Source organism: Chrysemys picta, chromosome 3 (genome assembly GCF_011386835.1).
Source record: "Chrysemys picta bellii isolate R12L10 chromosome 3, ASM1138683v2, whole genome shotgun sequence".
Taxonomy (NCBI): domain Eukaryota; kingdom Metazoa; phylum Chordata; order Testudines; family Emydidae; genus Chrysemys; species Chrysemys picta.
In genome coordinates, this window is record NC_088793.1 from 96342886 (window position 1) to 96361408 (window position 18523).

An 18523-nucleotide genomic window follows, 5' to 3' on the forward strand; every position below is an offset into this window, starting at 1 on the left:
AAATCTCAGAATAAATTGGAAACCATAATTGGCTTTTCTGGCTAATAAAAAATAATTTGGAAATTTATTTTCCTGCAGTTTGTGTAAAATGTTTTTCTTTGTTTTGTCGGGGGTTTAAAAACCCATTTACTTAGCTTTTCTGAGCAAGCTAGCATGATGTGGTGTCTAAATGATCAATTTCTGCACAATTTAAGCTTTCATTTTTATTTTAAAGTTTCTGACCCATATGGTTACAAAGGTAAGCTTCCAAACATAAATCAACACAATGCTCTCTTCCTGAGAATGCCACCAGACAGGTCAATGCTTCTGTTGCAACTCATTGCTTTGCCAAGCAGCACCAGAGTGAAATCAACAAAACTATGGTCCGGTTCACTCTTGGTATTTAGAACCCTGTGGACTGCAGTTTGAAATTGATAAGAACCAGTTTTGTTGTATAGCAAAGTTTAACACACAAATGCCATGAGCCAAGTGCCCTAGGCAATCCACAGGGAAGGAGAGATGGAGTCTGGTAAAGTTCCACATTCTCCTTGCAGCTGAGAATAGGAAGCATCCACCAGTTATTTAAGCCACCAAATTTCTTCTGACAGTCACTAGATGCCATTTGTAAAACTCTTTCCTGTTGGTACTTATCGAATAATACATGATGCTGATGATCTCCAGAGTATCTGAACATAAGAGGCAAATCATGGCCCTGATCCTGGAAGCAGTTAAGCATGCGTTTTAAATACCATGAATACTGTCATTGGTTTCAATGAGACTACATGATAGTAAGATTAAGCATGTGCATCAGTATTTGTTTGTAAGATCAGGGCCTCAGTGTGACAGCACAGTGAATTAAGCTATCAAGAATAACCACAAGTATACTCTGCTCCAAGATTCTGGACTATTCCACTCCCCATACCTGTTGCTTGTACTTCAGACTTACCAGCATTCTCACTTCCCCATAACCTCAGCCATACAGAATGCAATGCCATCCACAGCCTCAGAAACAACTCTGACATCCTAATCAAAGGGGCTGACAAAGGAGGTGCTGTAGTCATAATGAACAGGTTAGATTATGAACAGGAGGTTGCCAGGCAACTCTCCAACACCACATTCTACAGGCCACTATCCTCTGATCCCACTGAGGAAATACCAAAAGAAACTACACCATCTGCTCAAGAAACTCCCGGCTACAGTACGGGAACAAATCTGTACGAACACACCCCCAGAGCCCTCACTAGGGGTATTCTATCTGCTACCCAAGATCCATAAACCTGGAAACCCTGGATGCCCCATCATCTCAGGCATTGGCATTCTTACAGCAGGATTATCTGGTTATTTGGACTCTCTCCTCAGACCCTAGGCTACCAGCACTCCCAGCTATCTTCAAGACACCACTGACTTCCTGAGGAAACTACAATGCATTAGTGATCTTCCTGAAAACACCATACTGGCCACCATGGATGTAGAAGAGCTTTACACCAATATTCCACATGAGGATGGACTACAAGCTGTCAGGAACAGTATCCCTGATGAGGCCACAGCACACCTGGTGGCTGAGCTATGTGACTTTGTCCTCACCCACAACCATTTCAGATTTGGGGACAACATATACCTTCAAGTCAGTGGCACTGCTGTGGGTACCTGCATGGCCCCATAGTATGCCAACATTTTTTATGGCTGACTTAGAACAATGCTTCCTCAGCTCTCGTCCCCTAGTGCCTCTCCTCTACTTGCGCTACATTGATGACATCTTCATCATATGGACCCACTGAAAGGAGGCCCTTGAAGAATTCCACCTAGATTTCAACAATTTCCACCCCACCATCAACTTCAGCCTGGACCAGACCGCACAGGAGATCCACGTCCTGGACACTACAGTGCAAATAAGTGATAGCCACATAACCATGAACAAGAAACGTGAAAAATATAGTGTATATTGATCTACTGTATAACATAATGCTATATCGACCAGTTATATTGTCATCCTTGTTGTGGACATCACACAGCAATGATCCATATTTATTAACTGATTTATTTTTTTAATTTGAAGAAAGGCTAGGTTTTTCATGTTGTTTTATTCTATATTATATCATGATGCAGTAGCGTTGTATGCTGCATCCAGTGATATTTGATTTTTTTGATCTTGTTGGTGCCTTCAGGTCAATATTATACAAAAACTATACAACAAAATACTATTGTTATCCATGTCCACAAGGGTGGTGCAAGAAGTAATCAGCTTAATTTACAGCAAGAGAGATCTAGGTTGGTGTGATGGGGTGTTTAAGCCTCACGTGAACAATTTTGGGCCCAGCCACATCTGCAGAGCATGCTCCAGATGGAGCTTAAAAGGAAGCCAGACAGCTCAGAAAGGGGCTGACAAGGCAGAGAGAGAAGGACCTGTCCTGGGTGCTCCTGAGAAGGGGTGCTGCAGCAACTCCTCTGGAAAAAGAGGAACCTATGTGGTCGGCTCTGTCAGACTAAAGATACAGTCAGTACCTTTTTTCAGTTTTGCTACAGACTGCAAAGCTTGGACTATAGAGTGGGAGGTAGCAAGTGTCCCAGGGATGGCAGTCCTAAGGCACTCATGGGTGGCTTTTGTTAACCCCCACAGGGTCTGGGACCGTAGCCCGGTGGAGTGGGAGGGCCCAGGCTCCTCTTCCAGTTCCCCTTTTCATTTAAAATAAAAATAGACTCCCTAACCACTAGGTAATGTGTCCATCAAGCTCCAGTCATCATAGTTGGATCTTAGGAAAAGCTTTCTAACTATAAGGCTATTTAAGCACTGGAACAGTACTTAGGGAGTGGAATCCCCATCATTTGGTGTTTGTCTAACCTGTTCTTAAAACTCTCTGTCAGGGATGGCCTAGGCATACTTAACCCTACCTCAGGCAGGGAGATGGACTAGATGACCTCTTGAGGTCCTTTCCAGCCCTGCATTTTTATGATTCTGTGATAATCTATCATTTGCAATAGGTTTACAAAAGCAAAAAGAGGACTCCAAATGGGCTGTATCAGAAAGACCTGGATAACACTAGTGCATGTAACAAAAGTTAGGCCTTTATTTAGGTTTCGTACAGTTGGTCACCCTTTGCCCCCTCCCTGCCACCACTCAGTAAATGTATTGTAAGAGTTTTATTGACTATTCCTTTCTTATTTTCAAAGGTCTGCTGGAAACGCAGCCATTGCACGAGACAGATGAAGAAGTGGTCACTGATATTGATTTCACAAGCATGATTTCTGAAGAAGAGAAAGAAGAATTAAAGATTGAGCTAGCCAAGGTAATGCTTTTTGATTCTCTGGATATTAATAGTTATACCTCCTGAATTTGGAAGTTATTAGCAGGATGAAGTGCAGATGTCACAAGTACATTATATTTCCTTTATTTAATTATTCTAGACTAGAATAGTGCAAGGTGATTCATTCTGTCAGATTATTTTTGGAAAACGAATCCTCTCTTGACGGCAGAGGTAAAATTAGTGGGTGTGCTATTTTAACAGACGAGCCATGTGTCATTAGTCTTAAATTTGCAGCCTATATAGTGAATGAAAGATTCCTGAAAGAACCCTGCCTCGGTTTCCCCTCTTCCAGGCTCCTCAATACACAACTCCTCATGCACAAAAGGCTTTCATAAGTCCAGTAACAACCACTCTTCTTGAAGTATGGTGTGTTAAAACAAAGCTCCAAAACAAACATCGAAGGTCTTCCTTCCTCCCACCCCTTAAAGCTGGGCCCAACTCCTCCTCCCTCAGGTATTGGTTCGTTCTCTGGTCACAGGAGAAGACCTACAGCCTGGCCTGCCTTTTTTGCCACTCCCCAAATGGAAGACAAAACTTTCAGCTGGGTCTTTCTACCTTCCTGAGGGGCCAGTGCAAGATAGTGTCTCTTCCTGCAGCTCCACTCTGCAGTGCCTCACTTTAGCTGTTCACAAGCTTCTGTTTTTCTAACCCTCAGAGGCCTGGTTTTGTCACATGACTGACTGTCATGTTACTTGATTCATTTTTTCCACCTGGGGAGGCAAATCAGCTGTGTCAGAGATGGGCTGAGATCTCTCTCTCTCTCTCTCTCTCTCTCTCTCTCTGGAAGGGCCAGCTAGCCTACGATACACTTACTGAAAAGAACTGATTACATGATTCTTAAGAGAAAACAACACTGATGGTGATTGCAATGTCATGACATCACAACTTCTTACAGTACTGTGAAGAGAATTTGCAAAAAAAAAAAAAAAAATCCCAAATGACTGAAGGACACTGGGGGAGCCTGAACTGGATGAAATTACATGGCACTATTGATTTAGTTTTGGTGAGGTTAGGAAGAGAGTCAACATCAGGCTTATCAAATTATCGAATGATTGTGAACTTCTATTCAATCTCTCATAATACAATAAGAAAGAGACAATCAGTGAAACCAGAAGGTGGGAAATTCAAAACAATAAAAGTTCCAATTCTAGGGATTTTAATAAGCCAAACATTTTGGAAGAGACAAAAACCTTCAAGCTTCAGTGTATGAGTAGACACTAACAGTTGGCAGGGTCATAGGAAAGTTCTTCTGTAATTGAACCATCCTCTGGAGCATCTGGTACTGGCAACTACAGGACACTGATACAGGACTAGATGATGTAATTCTAAGGTCAGTTCTTAGCAGAGACTAGTCTCTCTCCACTATGCAGTAAAAATATTTAAATTGCAGTTAATAGTCATAAGAACAGCCATACAGGGTAAGCCCAGTGAGCCATCTAACCCAGTATCCTCTCTCCTGACCATAGCCGGTGCCAAGTGCTTCAGAGGGAATGAACAGAACAAGGCAATTATCAAATGATCCGTTCACTGTTATCCTGCTCCAGCTTCTGGCAGTTGGAGGTTTAGAGACACCCCAAGCATGGGGTTCCATTCCTAACCATCTTGGCTAATAGCCATTGATTGTCCTATCCTCCATGACCTTATCTGATATTTTTAACTAAGCCACTGAGACTTTTGTTTGATTCATTCTGTACACTGACTTGTGATTTCCTGAAGGAGTAAAAGCCAAGTGATTGTTTCTGCCCAGTTGGGCTTTTAAGGCTAATGTCTCTGAAATGTTAGCTACATGTTGCTTCTATAGTGAATTTGTACACCTGTAAATAATAGAAAAGAAGCTTATGTATGACTGTTGATTATATTTATATATCTGGCTCAGGACATGCGGATGGGGTAGGAGTTATTTCATGTTTAAAGCAAATGTGTGTCAGCTCGCACACACTAGCTCTTGGGTTCATTGATCTGCATACTCTTCTGGCAGAGCAGACTGAAAGAGAGCGAAGGGGGAAAATAAAGAAAACTCCTTGTAGTTACCTGCAAATAATGAGTTCCCCAAGAGTCTCATCCTATGAGGTCCTGAGCACCCTTCACTCTCATTGTTGTCAGCAGGAATTGAGGGCACTCGGAACCCACCACACAGGATGAGACCCTTAATTTAAGTATTCAAAGACAAATTGAAAGTTGTTCTGTCGTCACTAGAATTACAGTATCTAGGTCAGCTGGGCTGTTTTAAGACTGTTTTAAATTGCTCACGGCATTCTAGTGGCATGTAATTATGTTCAAAGAGAAAACACTTGAGCATTGCATTTAGAAAAAGTCTGGAGAATTTGGGGAGATTCTAAGGCTATAATTAAATTAAGATCAAGTTTCCTGGAAGAGATTTTTTATTTTTATTTTTCCTAAGGGCTCTTCTACACTGACAATTGACAGCGCTGCGACTTTCTCACTCAAGAGTGTGAAAAAACACCCCCCCTGAGCACTGCAAGTTTCAGCGCTGTAAAATGCCAGTGTAGACAGTGCACCAGCCGTGCTCCCAGCGCTGGTAGCTATTCCTCTCGTGGACGTGGGGTTTTTTTAGAGCTCTCTCCCAGCGCTGTGCCATGACTACACAAGCTGTTAAACTTTAACGGTGCCAGTGAAGACATGTCCTAAGGCACAAAGAGCTTTTAGGCTCCCAACTACCACTGAAAGTAACTTCAGCGGGAGTTGGATGTAGCTGCTGGTTATTCCTTTGCCTTTGACAATCTCCCCTCCCTGCTTTAGCTTCAGGTTCCTGTAGAGCTCTCTTCTACCCTCTACTCCACCAGTGATACTAATCTTGACACACAAGCCCAATAGTACATATCTCTCACAGTTATCTCTGTGCTTTATGCCACACTCTCCTTATACCTGTGTTCTCCCTGTGTCATTCAGTAAGGACAGCTAGCCTCTCCTTCAAATCCTTCCTCAAGGCCCACTTCTTTCTTGATGCCTACAAGAAATCAGTTAATAGAATGAGTGGCTGTCAGGTATGCTTGATGTGTATTTATTTAAACAAACAAAAGAAGATATATAGTGTGTGTGTGTGTGTGTGTGTGTGCATATATCCGATTATATAAAAATACTCAGTCTTTTTTTTTTTTTTTTTTTTTTTTTAATTCCCCCTGGTCTTGTATGTTGCTGGTCTTGGGGATGGATTTTTAAAAGACCAGTGAACCTTTGATCTGTTTTCAGAGTAAGAGAATGTATTAGTGTGCGAGATAAAAATAGTTCTGGGATCAATAACATAAAACCAGCCTTGGAAGTCAGTGCTTTATTCACTAGTGCTTGCCTAATTCTTTGCAGTTTAGAGGGTTAAATCATACAATGTCCAATAGGATAAAGGGGATTCCAGGACACTTAGATAAGGTTGCCAGATGCAGGGCCGGCTCCAGGCACCAGCTTAATAAGCAGGTGCTTGGGGCGGCCAAGGGAGAGGGGCGGCACCTGCGGCAATTCGGGGGCAATTCACTCTAGGAGCGAAGGACCTGCTGCTGAACTGCCGCCGCCGATCGCGGCTTTTTTTTTCCCCCCAATTGCCATCACGGCCTTTTTTTTTTTTTTTTGCTTGGGGCGGCAGAAATGCTGGAGCTGGCCCAGGCCAGATGTCTGGTTTTCAACCAGAAAGTCAGGTTGAAAAGGGAACCTGGCAGTATCTGATCAGATATACTAACCAGACACTAAAAGTCCAGTTACTGCAGGTGTGTGTGGAGGAGAGGGTGTGAGAGTGGCAGCCTGTGTCCAGCCCTGAAGTGGCAGCTCCTGTGGCAGCATGCACACATGCACCAGCTCAGGCCACAAGCAGCTCCTTTGAAGAGCGTGGTTTGCAGGGCTGCAGCTGAGGACAGAGTGCGGGGATCCATAGTGAGCAGGATAAGGGATTCCCAGTGTGTTACCCTGGTTCTAAACATCCAAAGCCCTTGGTAACAATTACTCTTGGTGAGGCAGTGGCAAGAAATAAATCAATGGAAATGGGCCATCTGATGGGTGGTTGGCACAATCAGTACACCACAAGAGTGCTTCCACTTAAAGCTCCACTTTATTTAGTCTCAAACACTTACACACACATCCACAACAGGTTAGTAAAACGCCCCCAAAATTAATAATTACCGAAGTCTGAAGCGGTCTTCAAGTGGTACAACAGCTGTCCAATTGGCCTGTCTTTCAGCGGCCACTCGGGACCCTACAATGTGTCCACGAAGTGTTCCTGAAAAGTCCAACTACTAGGGTTACCATATTTCAGCAAGCAAAAAAGAGAACGGGAGGAGCCCCGCCCTAACCCCGCCCCTGCCCCTTCCACTCCCTCCCACTTCCCGCCCCCCTCAGAATCCCCAACCCTCCCCCCGCTCCTTGTCCCCTAACTGCCCCCTCCTAAGACCCCCCCACCCTAACTGCCCCCCAAAACCCTACCCCCTACCTGTACCCTGACTGACCAAAACCTTATCCATCCCTTTCCCCCAGAAAGCCCCCCCCCCGTATCTTGACTGCCCCCTCCAGAACCTCCCTGCCCCTTCTCCGACCGCCTGGCCCCCTTACCATGCCGCTCGTAGGCTGGGCAGCAGGGGAGGAGCTCCAGACTGCCGGAGGCAATCTGCGAATGCAGGGAGGGAGGGAGTGATCTCTGCTGCAGGGGAAGTGGAGGAGGGGCTCTCTCTGGCTGTCGGAGCCCCATGTAAGTGGCACCATCCGGCCGGCTGCCCTGTTAGCCGTGTGCGCGCTCTGCGTGGGGGGGCGGGGGTAAGTCTGGACATTTACAAATTCTCCCCGGACGCTATTTTTAGCTCAAAAAGCTGGACATGTCCGGGGGAATCCGGACGAATGGTAACCCTACCAACTACCCCATACTTTCTCTCCTTATTTATTCGAGTTAGTGCAACAATAACAAGTCAATCAAAAAAAGAACTTGTTAAGCAAGCAATTTCAAAGGTTAAGCAAGAAGTTTTTCTTAAACCATCCATTAGACAGATTGTTTTTTTTCAGAGCCCGCATGTTTTGAAGGCCCTGACAAACACATCCCAAAGGGCAGATATGGATAAGCTTCCTGTTTTTCTAAAACACATCTCAGCAATTTCAACAGAGATCTTATCAGGAAGGACAGAGGGTCAAACCCCACCCCCACCCCCACCTGCTTGCTTAGTTATGCTAAGGTCTTTCCAGTGGCTTACTAAGACCTACTGATTTAGTTGCTTTTGGCAATAAGTATGATAATGCAGATTCCAATTATTGGTAGTGGTCCTGGCATTTTACTCATCTACCAAGATCTTCCCATACACACAAGCATGGAGCGTGAGCTGCCCCACCAGCTGGTTCTTCCCCCCCCCAGCCGCACTCGGGCAGCTCCAGCAGGTGGGGAAGGGGGCTGCTGGGTAGGCAACGCCGAGAGAGGCGGGAGGCTGCTGGGCAAGAGGGGCCGCGCCCTAGTTTGCTGGTGGGGCTACCTGGCAGCTCCTGTGCAGCCACAGCACTCTTCTGACCTGCACTGCCAGGTGCCAACCCCAGCTCCAGCAGGGCCAGTCCCTTGGGGCTGCTCAGACTGGAGTTGAAGGGAGAAAGCAGTGAGGGAGGCAGGTGAGGAGTGAGTGGGGTGTGGGATCTGGGGGAAGAGGGCCTTGAGAGAAGGGGCGGGTTAGGGGGGTCTAATTTTCAGACGTTAGAAAGTTGGCCACCCTACTCTTCGATATCTATAAATAGGATACACAGGAAAAAACAAAACAGCTTTAATGGAAATTCTAATTGTGTTGACAAGAATAACTATATATTTGTCCTTCACCCTCACCACTACTGCAACTTAATTATTACATGCAGCTGCCTGTTTTGTGAGGTAGAGATTTTAAGCCCTATGCAGACTAATGGCATGAGAAGATTGAATAAATGGTAAACTGTTTCTAGTTGTCCTCTCCTTAGCCAAATGTCTTAGGTAGATAACAGCATTATTTTTGTATAAAATGTGTTTGAAAAGACATGTCTGCCAGAGTACGAAAAGTAGCACCATAGATTGCTTTTGACTGAACATATTCTTTAGACCTTATTCATGCACAAGTTGGTTAGTTCAAGGTCAGTTCTTAGTTTGACTTTTTTTTTTTCTCCCTTTAACTGAAATGTTACTAAAGATTAGATGGCAGGTTATAGGGCAGTTTCTGCTTTCTTTGTGTCTATGCAAGGAGTCCCACTGATTTCCCCCCTGTAAGTAAAATTTAGTCTGTCGTTATCAAGTCTAAAAACTTTTCAGAAATAGACAGTCAAAGGCATAGGCCTTGATTCTCTGTTCCTCCATTCCCAGGCTGGGTGTGGACAAACAAAGTTACTTTAAGACATATTTTTGCCTTTGACATTCTCAGGTCTTCAGGGCTGCTGCTCTAGCTTTTATGCTTGGCGTGCCTATGGATCCCTATAGCCAGTGGGATAGGCAGAGTAGAGAGTGCTCTTCAACCACTCCCTTTCTCCTGGCACGTCCACATACCAGGGGATGTGACAGAGATGGTATAGCTCTGCTCCGTCAGCTTTATATAAAAGTAGGAATTCCTCCTTTGCCAGGAAAATTCCCGGTGATCTCTTCAACTCTATCTATTCAGCCCCTTTAGCTGTTGGAGTGACATTAAGGAGCTGCAGTGGAGCAGAGAACCAGGCCTATAATGTGGAGTCTGGGTGTGAGCACTAAGTTGTTCTAGGCTCTATAGCTGGTACCTTAAACGTAGTGAAGTTTTTACTCTAGAAATGACTCCTTCCCCTTTATATTGGGATGATTTGATAAATTATGGGCCAGATTGTTACTAGCCCTGAGGAGGACATGTCTGGGTTGGGCAAGGTGGCTTATGGCATGACACCCCAAACCTCCTAAACAAGGGCCAGTTCCAATAGCAGTCCCTATATCTACACTATAAGAGTCTCTGTTGTACTCAGACTAATATTTGGCCACCCTTGGTAACATCTAATGCTTTAAAAAAAATCATTTTTTTTTATTTCAAACATATAAAACAGCAACAGAGATTAAAAGTCTCACATAGAAAAAGCATAATGCTTTTTTGAAAAACAATGCTCTTTATTTAAAACCTATTTGGGGAGGGGTGAGTATTTTATATGGTCCAAGACTGGAGGGTTGTGATACTTTTTACGCTGAAGCTGTAAATAGGAAATGCAAAGCTCACGCATTCAAAGGAAGACGGCTGTGTTAAATGGTCTTCCTCTGCTCCTACCCATTCCCATTTTCTGTGTGAATTAAGTGCTTGTGTCATTTAAAGACTCGTGATGCCCCCAAGCAGTTCTTGCTGCAAAGTTACTTCCCAATGGTGAGATAACTCTCCCCTTTACTAGGTGCATGGAGTGGGGAGTGTGGGGTCATACATTTAAGGAAATGTGCATTTTGAGCTGAATTTTAATAATGGATGTGGTCGTCTGGGCAGCTTCCCAGGGACCAGCAAAACTGCTCTAATCCCTTTTCCCCCACATATGCCTCACTGTCAAATACAGATTCACATGAACCTCAGTAGAGATTTTTAACTCTGACCATGTGATACTTATTTATCTTTCCATGACTAGCTAACATTTTTTTTATTCTATTCAGCTAGAGGATGAAATTTCAACTTTACGGCAAGTGTTAGCAGCCAAAGAAAAGCACCTGGCAGAAATAAAACAAAAGCTTGGTATCAACCTGATGAATGAGCTGAAACAGAACTTTAGCAAAAGCTGGCACGACATGCAGACGACTTCTGCGTGAGTACAAAACCTGTACAAATTCATTCTTCTCCACTGAGTAGCATATTGTGTACTTTGTATTTTGGGCCCTCATACAGTGCTATCTGCTGAAAAATGTGGCCAAACTTGAGTAAGCTACAGGAACTGACATGGCAGGTTCTTCAAAGCACTTAAGTGGTTAAAAAAACAACCTGTAACAACAACAAATCCTACAGTACCCCACCAAATGTTGCCCATATCACATGAACCCCAGATTGGTGGGACAATATTTTTGATCTCATGGCATTATATTTGTTTTCCTACTTAGCTTTTTTCTTTGTACCAAAACAGCAGCAGCAGCAAGAAACATACCTCTGTTTGAATTAAAAAAAATACTTCCAGTGCTCACAGAACTGCTGTGTGTGACTCCATATGGGAATTTTCTACAGTTTTTCATAGTTGACTTCAATAAGTGAAAGCAGGCAGTAGCCATAGGAGAAACAGTGCTGTATCTAATGGTTAGAACAGGGGGACTTAACTTCATGATTCCTGAGTTTATTCAGAGCTTTGCTATTGGCTTGCAGTTTGAGTTTAGTCAAATAGCTTAATGTGTCTCAGCTTTTGTTTACCTGTGCGTAATATGGATATCCAGAATACTTGCCTAGTTTCCAAGTATGTGGAGAAGCTCAATTTAGGTGAGATCCGTGAATTAAAGGTACTGTAGAAATGCAGGGTATTGGTACCACTTGCAATGTAGAAATGATGGTAACTGAAATTCAAGTGTTAACAAACCAGCTCAGTAAAAGTCTCTATCTGTAAATCTTTTAAAAAACAAACCAATGATACTGTAGAACCCTAATGGTCTAGCGCTCATTGTTGTCTGCCAAAAGGGTGCTTGTTTGTGGGGTGGGGAGTTGGTTTTTCATTTGTGCTGCCAAGTAATACTAGCATAGGCCTCGCATGAGGAAAGGAGTTACTGATGCATGTAAAGAAACAGTGATCAGACCTACCCTGAGTCCGCCACAAAATGTGGAGACCTAGGGCAGGTACAGCACTTTGAACTTCTGACTGAATAACTGAGGTAAAAGCTGTATCTGGGAGAAATGGTGTTTCAGCAAGACAGGAGACAGACAAAACAAGCAGCTCTAAAACTAAGTCGTTATTGAGGTGCAGGTCTCAGCTCCATAGTTAAGGTTGAGTTTTGCACTTAAAGCGGGGATTCAACATCGATATTTATGAACACACTGTATCTTCCCTAAAATGACAGCACTTGAGTATTGAACGAATAATAATAATAAAAAGGAAAATCTAGTGTAGATGTCACCAAACTGTAGGGAGCGCCCCCCCCCCCAGGGGGGCACAGAGGAATGTTCGGGGGAGTGGGGTGGGAGCACCACCCATCTCCACTCCTGGCTCCGGCCCCTGTTCCCGGGGCCCCTGGCCAAGGCTCTGCTCTCAGCCCTGTCCCTGGCTCCAGCTGGGGTCCCAGCCTTTGCCCCCTTACCTCTTCCGCACCCCCCTGCCCTGAGCCGGAACCCCAATCCTGGATCTTGCTCCGGGGATGGGGGAGGTGGAGACAGGGGTAAGGGAGGGTGGGAGGTAAAATTTGGGGACCACTGACCTAATGTAATTGTAGTGTGGGTGAAAAGTTTTCGGTCAAAGCTGTTTTGTGATAAAAAATTGGGGTTTTGGCAAAATGATTTTTTTTTTTTAAACAAATTGTGTTTTCCATGTAAAGGTTTGGCTTTGTGGGTATTTTTAATGAACACAAACATCCTAAAACATGAAGATGTATTTCAGCCAGGTTTAATGAAAGAATATGGTCATGAGGCACCAGAACTAAAACTTCAGTGAGGCAGCCCAGCAGAATTCATAAATCAAACTTTTCTGTTTTAAGCTTGTATAGAAGGGGCATTTAAGCAGGATGATTTGCATGAGACCTGATCATTAGGACAGTCACTACAATTAAAAATTAAGAGTGGTAAGGAAGAGTTTCAAAAGTACAAAGGACAGTTTAGGCCTCTCTATCCCACTGAAAATTAACTGGAGATAGGTGTCTAAACTGCCCTTTGTGCCTCCCCCTAAAGCATCGAAATCTGCAAAGCGCTGCACAACCTGGGCTTCTGTTGGCTTCAGTGGGAATTTACATTGAAGGATCTCTCCTGGCAAAAATCTGGTGGTAGATGATGACTGTAGGTTGAATAAACATTCTAATTCAATGTGGTAGCATGGAGTCAGTGCCTTACCCACAAAGGTTCCTTGTTTATATTTGCCTTCATCCTTATTAAATCAGGAGCCAATTAAAGAACAAAGGCCAAAATATTTGGGTGCCCAAATTCAGACTCCTAAATCCATATTAGATATCTTAATTAAAATTGCCTGACTTTCAAGCCAACGTTAATGAGATTTGTAGACACTCAGCATTTCCAAAAATAAGGCTCCTTTTTTCAAAAGCACGAAGAAGTATGCACCCAACCTATCATTGATTTTTGGAAAGAGCCTAAATGGGCTTCCAGAAATGGGGGGTACCCAAAAATTAGTGGTAACTTGAGCACCTAACTGCTATTTGTGCCTTTGAAAATCTGCCCGATGCCTAACTGTAGATATAGGCATTAACTTTAAGCATCGAGGTTTGAAAACATTTTAGATGTTCACCAACTTCATGGAAGTGTTGTTGATAGTGCCAGAAATGTCACCTTCAAAGGATTCTGTCCAGCAGAAAATGCCCATGGCTTTTCTCCTGTAGAAGACCATAAATATGGACTCCATGGGCCAATGTTTCCTATAGATTCAAGCCGCTTGCAAGGTCGCCACATAGCTTTGGGACAATCGCACACACAGAGCTAAGTTCTGCCCTCTGTGCACAGGGGCAACTCCCATTAATTCCAGTCGGATGCTATATTTGCAACAATAGCTCTGGCATTTTGCAGCAAAGTAGCTTTCAAAAAGAAAATCTGGAAGGCTGTTCAAATCTTTCAGCCCTGAATGCAAAATACCTTCTGTTTGAGCTAACTCATTTACTTTGTCCCTTTCTGGGCATCACACTTCAGGAAAGGTGGACAAATTGGAGAAAGCCCAGAAGAGAGCAACAAAAATGAATTAAAGGTCTAGACCTATGAGGAAAGAGTGGAAAAACTTTGATTATTTAGTCTGGAGAAGGAAGACTGAGGGGGAATATGAGAAGTCTTCAAGTATGTATAAGGTTGTTTATAAAGAGGAAGGTGATAATTAAGGCTGTTTTAGTCACGGGTATTTTTAGTAAAAGTCATGAACAGGTCACTGGCCGTAAACAAAAATTCACGGGCCCGTGACCTGTCCATGGCTTTTACTAAAAATACCCTCCCTGACTAAAACTTGGTCAGGGCACCACGGGTGCTTGGGGAGGTGGTGTGGGACCCCTGCTGGTACTGGGGGGGTGGGGCTGGTACTGGGGGAGGGAGAGGGTAGTGGGGCTTCCTACCCGGCTCTGCATCCCTGCAGCTCCTAGTCAGCAGGGGCCAGGGTAGGGGCTCCACTGCTCCTGCCACAAGTGCTGGCTTCTGCAGCTCCCATTGGCTGGGAACCACAGCCAATGGGAGCTGTGGGGGCGGGACCTGTGGGCGCAGGCAGCATGTTATGTGGATACCCCTCCGCTGCCTAGGAGCTGCAGGGGCGCCATGCCAGTGGGAGCCGGGAAGCCCCCCATCCCGAGGTAAGCACCTCCCATACTCCCCAACCCCCTTCCCCTACACACCCAAACTGCCAGCCATGGGGCTGCCCCAGCCAGCACCAGCTGCTGCAGAAGTCACGGAGGTCACAGAAAGTCACGGAATCCATGACAGAGTACTCGCAGCCTTAGTGATAATTTGTTCTCCTTTTCCACTGAGGACAAGACAAGAAGTAATGGGCTTCAATTACAGCAAGATTTAGGTTAGACATTAGGAAAAACTTCTTAACTGTAAATACTGGTTTAAACACTGGAACAAATTACCTAGGAGGTTGTGAAATCTCAGTCATTGGAAGTTTTTAAAGAACCAGTTAGACCTGGGTGGTCTGTCAGGGCTGGTTTTGATCAGTGTTTCTCAAATGTAGCGACTGTGGGTTTTTTATGGCCACGACAGCCTCCAAAACATGGGCGGATATTGGGGGGGGGAGGGGAGAGGGGCAAACCAGTGCCCCTCCCTGTGGCACCCAACTGTTGCTCCTGAAGAACTGTTTCTAAGGACTGTGAACTGCGCCACATTGGTATTTGCACTGGTGCTACCAGCAGAGATTGGCACCCTGCACTGCGCAGCTTCCTCAGGGGGCTCTGCCTCTGGAGACGTGGGGATGGTGTGGGTGGTGCCAGAGGCAAGTCTTGTCAGTGGAGGCAGCTGCCGCATTTGGTCACTTGGGCAGTCCCCTCACTCCCAACCAGCCAGAGCGTGGTTAACCTGGGATTCTGCAGGCAGCCAGTGAGTTCCCAACCCATCTTCCCTGGGGTGGGCTCTCGCTGAAGGGCCACAGAAGGCAGGGACAGAGAGACAGGTCAGCCTTTTCCCCCTCCTGAGGTCGCACTCGCTGTTCACAGTTGCTATAGCTGCTGCAAGCACTTCAGTGGCCCCCACGTGCTGCAGGGTTTGGCAGCTCCCAGGCAGAGTGAGAGGCTCCTGCTTCGTGACATGCACAAAGCACAAGAATAGGCGCAAACTCCGGGTAGAATTGTTGTACAGACATCCACATTTTACCAAAAAAGCAAAAGAAACAACAAAAAAGACAAGAATGTGCAAAGCACCTTATTGGTGTTTCTGTGATGTTGAGGTTCAGTAAAGAATAGAGATGACTATACATTATTTTTTATTATTGAGTCTGCAAAAAAACCCTATATAAATAAATGACAATGATTTGGATGTGTTTATGTGCACAATTATTTGTTTCTCCTAAAGTTAATTAAGTATTTCGGAAAAATTGTCCGCAAGAGTTGGTGACTGCATTCTGAGGCCACCAAAAATTTTGTTGTGAGAAGCTCTGGTCTAGATAATACTTAGTCCTGCCTCAGTGCAGGGGACTTGACCAGATGGACCATGAAGGTCCCTTCCAGTTTCTAAGAATTCTATCATTCACATCTGTTCATAATCAATTTTCTTGTCCAGTCTTTTCCTCTGTTATTCTACAGTGGGTTGATTTTAGCATAAATTACATGTCTGGGTAGGAGGTGTTTATTTTCACAGGCCCTTTTGCCTATATAAAACATACCAATAACTTCCTAAAGAATAGTTAATCAACTTCATTCATTTCACATTTGTGGTGGTGAGGAGGCATTCAGATAGAATAATTTTCTGAGCTCAGGATTGCAGTGAATAGAGATTGCCAGGAATTTGGTTAGCTTAGAGCAACGTGTTACTGGACTTATGAAAGCCTTTTGTGCATGAGGAGTTGTGTATAAATAATTGCACTTTTTAATGAAGCAGGACAATGTTGGTGTGTTTTAAAGGCAAAGCTAACAATTTTGGATTAAGGTGTAATTTTATTTTATTGCACTGATTTTTTTTAATTATTTATTTTCTTAATTAGCATTTTGCTACCCAGGAAAGGGGCTTATGTAACCTGAATTCTTGCTTGGTTATAGGTGTTTGCTTTGCATTTGAGTGGGTGCACTTCTTACTTTCATGTTTGAAATGAATTTTGCAGTTCTCAGTATACAATACTAAGCAATAAGAAATACACACTGATCATTTCCATGTTGTAACATAAGTCATGCAATGAAACAGTCCGACCTGTACCTCATCGTGGTGGAGCGGGTGTAACATCTGAAGTAGGGGATCGCTCATTGGAGCTATGCCATCAGTGATGAAGGCTTGTCTGAAATATCGCCTTGGGCCTTATGTGAGGTGGACAGGTCCAACGAGAACCCCGAAAATGATGGCTAGCACAGGCGGTGAAGATGCAGGCCTAACGGAAGCAAGGCTGATAGATCACAGCTGTCACGAGGTGGAAGATTCCTTACTTCTGTATTCTGGCAGCCACAACCACTTACGTGGAGTAGCACTACTGCGAAATGAGGCCAAGTCCTCCTTAATAACCTGGATTCCAGTGTCTCCTCGGCTACTTATTGCACGTCTTAAACATTGGCATGGTTACCGCACTGTCATAGAGGAATCTGTTGATTCAGTTGACTATCATTTTTACGATCAGTTGGAATGTCTAGTATGCACAGTCCCTCCACATAATCTTGTGATCCTGGGTGACCTAAACACACTTACTGGCTCCCTTCGAAATGTTTCTGAACATGTCATTGGTCATTATGGCTCAGGTATACCCAATGATAAATCTTGCCGCTTGCTCACGTTCTGCGCCTCCCAGAATCTTTCTATTCTTGGGTCATGGTTCAAGTGGCACTGCATATGCCAGATGTCATGGGTCTCTCATGATAGCATCACTCAGAAGGAGTTGGACCACAACAAAACATGTGACAGGCATCTCTTCACCTCCTGTAGATTATATCGTGGTGCGGAATATGCTGCAAACACAGATCACCACCTAGTGGTTGCCCATATGGTGTTTGACGCTCTGATGAGCAGGTAAGCCCTCTGTGATGATGAAGTTTGACATAGACGCACTTTGTGTGCCAGGTTTAGTCAACAGGTTTTGTATTGACGTTAGCAATAGATTCTCGGCTATAGCCGCCCTGCCGGATGACATGGAGGTTGCCTGGTCACTGTTCACTTCCATTCCCCACCAATCCGCTGAGCAGACAATTGGCTATAGGCATCCAGCACATTGACCATAGCTATCGGAGAAGGCCTTCCAAATAATTAAATTGAAGGCCATCATTTGCCAGATTGGCGATAAGCGCGCTTGTAACCAGCTGAAGCGAAAATTTAGCACCCTGGCACTCTGTGATCACGACGCATATTATAACCATGTGGCGGACAATGTTGAATTTGCCTCAGCCAGGGGTGACCTAAAGCCAGCATTCTGTGCTATTCGCAATCTCAGCGGTCAAGAGGTAGTCGCTACAAACAGCATCCTGAATGGCAGCCAAGGCCATCTATGTAAATCCGATGATGACATCCTCTCACGCTGGGTGGCGCATTATCACAGTGCCCTGAACCACCATCCAGCTCTGACCAAGCAACAGCCAGAGGATCTGGCAGCCACTGCTTTTCCAAACCCAGACACCTGTAGGGATGCACCAACATTGGATGAAGTAAAGTGTGCCATCTATAAACTGAAAGACGGACGCGCAGCTGGCGCTGATGGTACCCCTGCAGAACTGCTAAAATGTGCTATTGACCCTATAGTGGAATCACTTCTGGCCATCTTTCATCTGGTGCGGAGAACAGGAACCTTGCCAACCACCTGGAAGGACGGTGTTGTGATCTCACTTTATAAGGGCAAAGGACTGCGCAGTGATTATAAGAGCTACAGGCTGATCACCTTGCTGTCCATTCCAGGGAAGGTGTTTGTGCATGTTTTGCTGGCGTGCTTGGAGCCTCTGCTACATTGGAAGCATCTCCCCCAATAGTCAGGCTTTATGAGGAACAGGTCCACATTAGACGCCATTTTGGTCTTCCACTTGTTGTCGGAGATGCACC

The 18523-nt window shown here is 44.7% G+C and overlaps 1 protein-coding gene across 11 annotated transcripts in view; it reads left to right on the top strand.

The window, feature by feature from the left end:
• Positions 1-18523, top strand: part of TPD52L1 (TPD52 like 1) — a 68774-nt gene that overhangs the window by 20756 nt on the left and 29495 nt on the right. For all 11 annotated transcript variants that reach the window (XM_005280197.4, XM_065588521.1, XM_065588522.1 and 8 more), the window contains 2 exons: positions 3148-3263; positions 10858-11006. In XM_005280197.4, coding sequence (XP_005280254.2) covers positions 3148-3263; positions 10858-11006 — 265 coding nt within the window. The remainder of the gene's footprint in view (positions 1-3147; positions 3264-10857; positions 11007-18523) is intronic.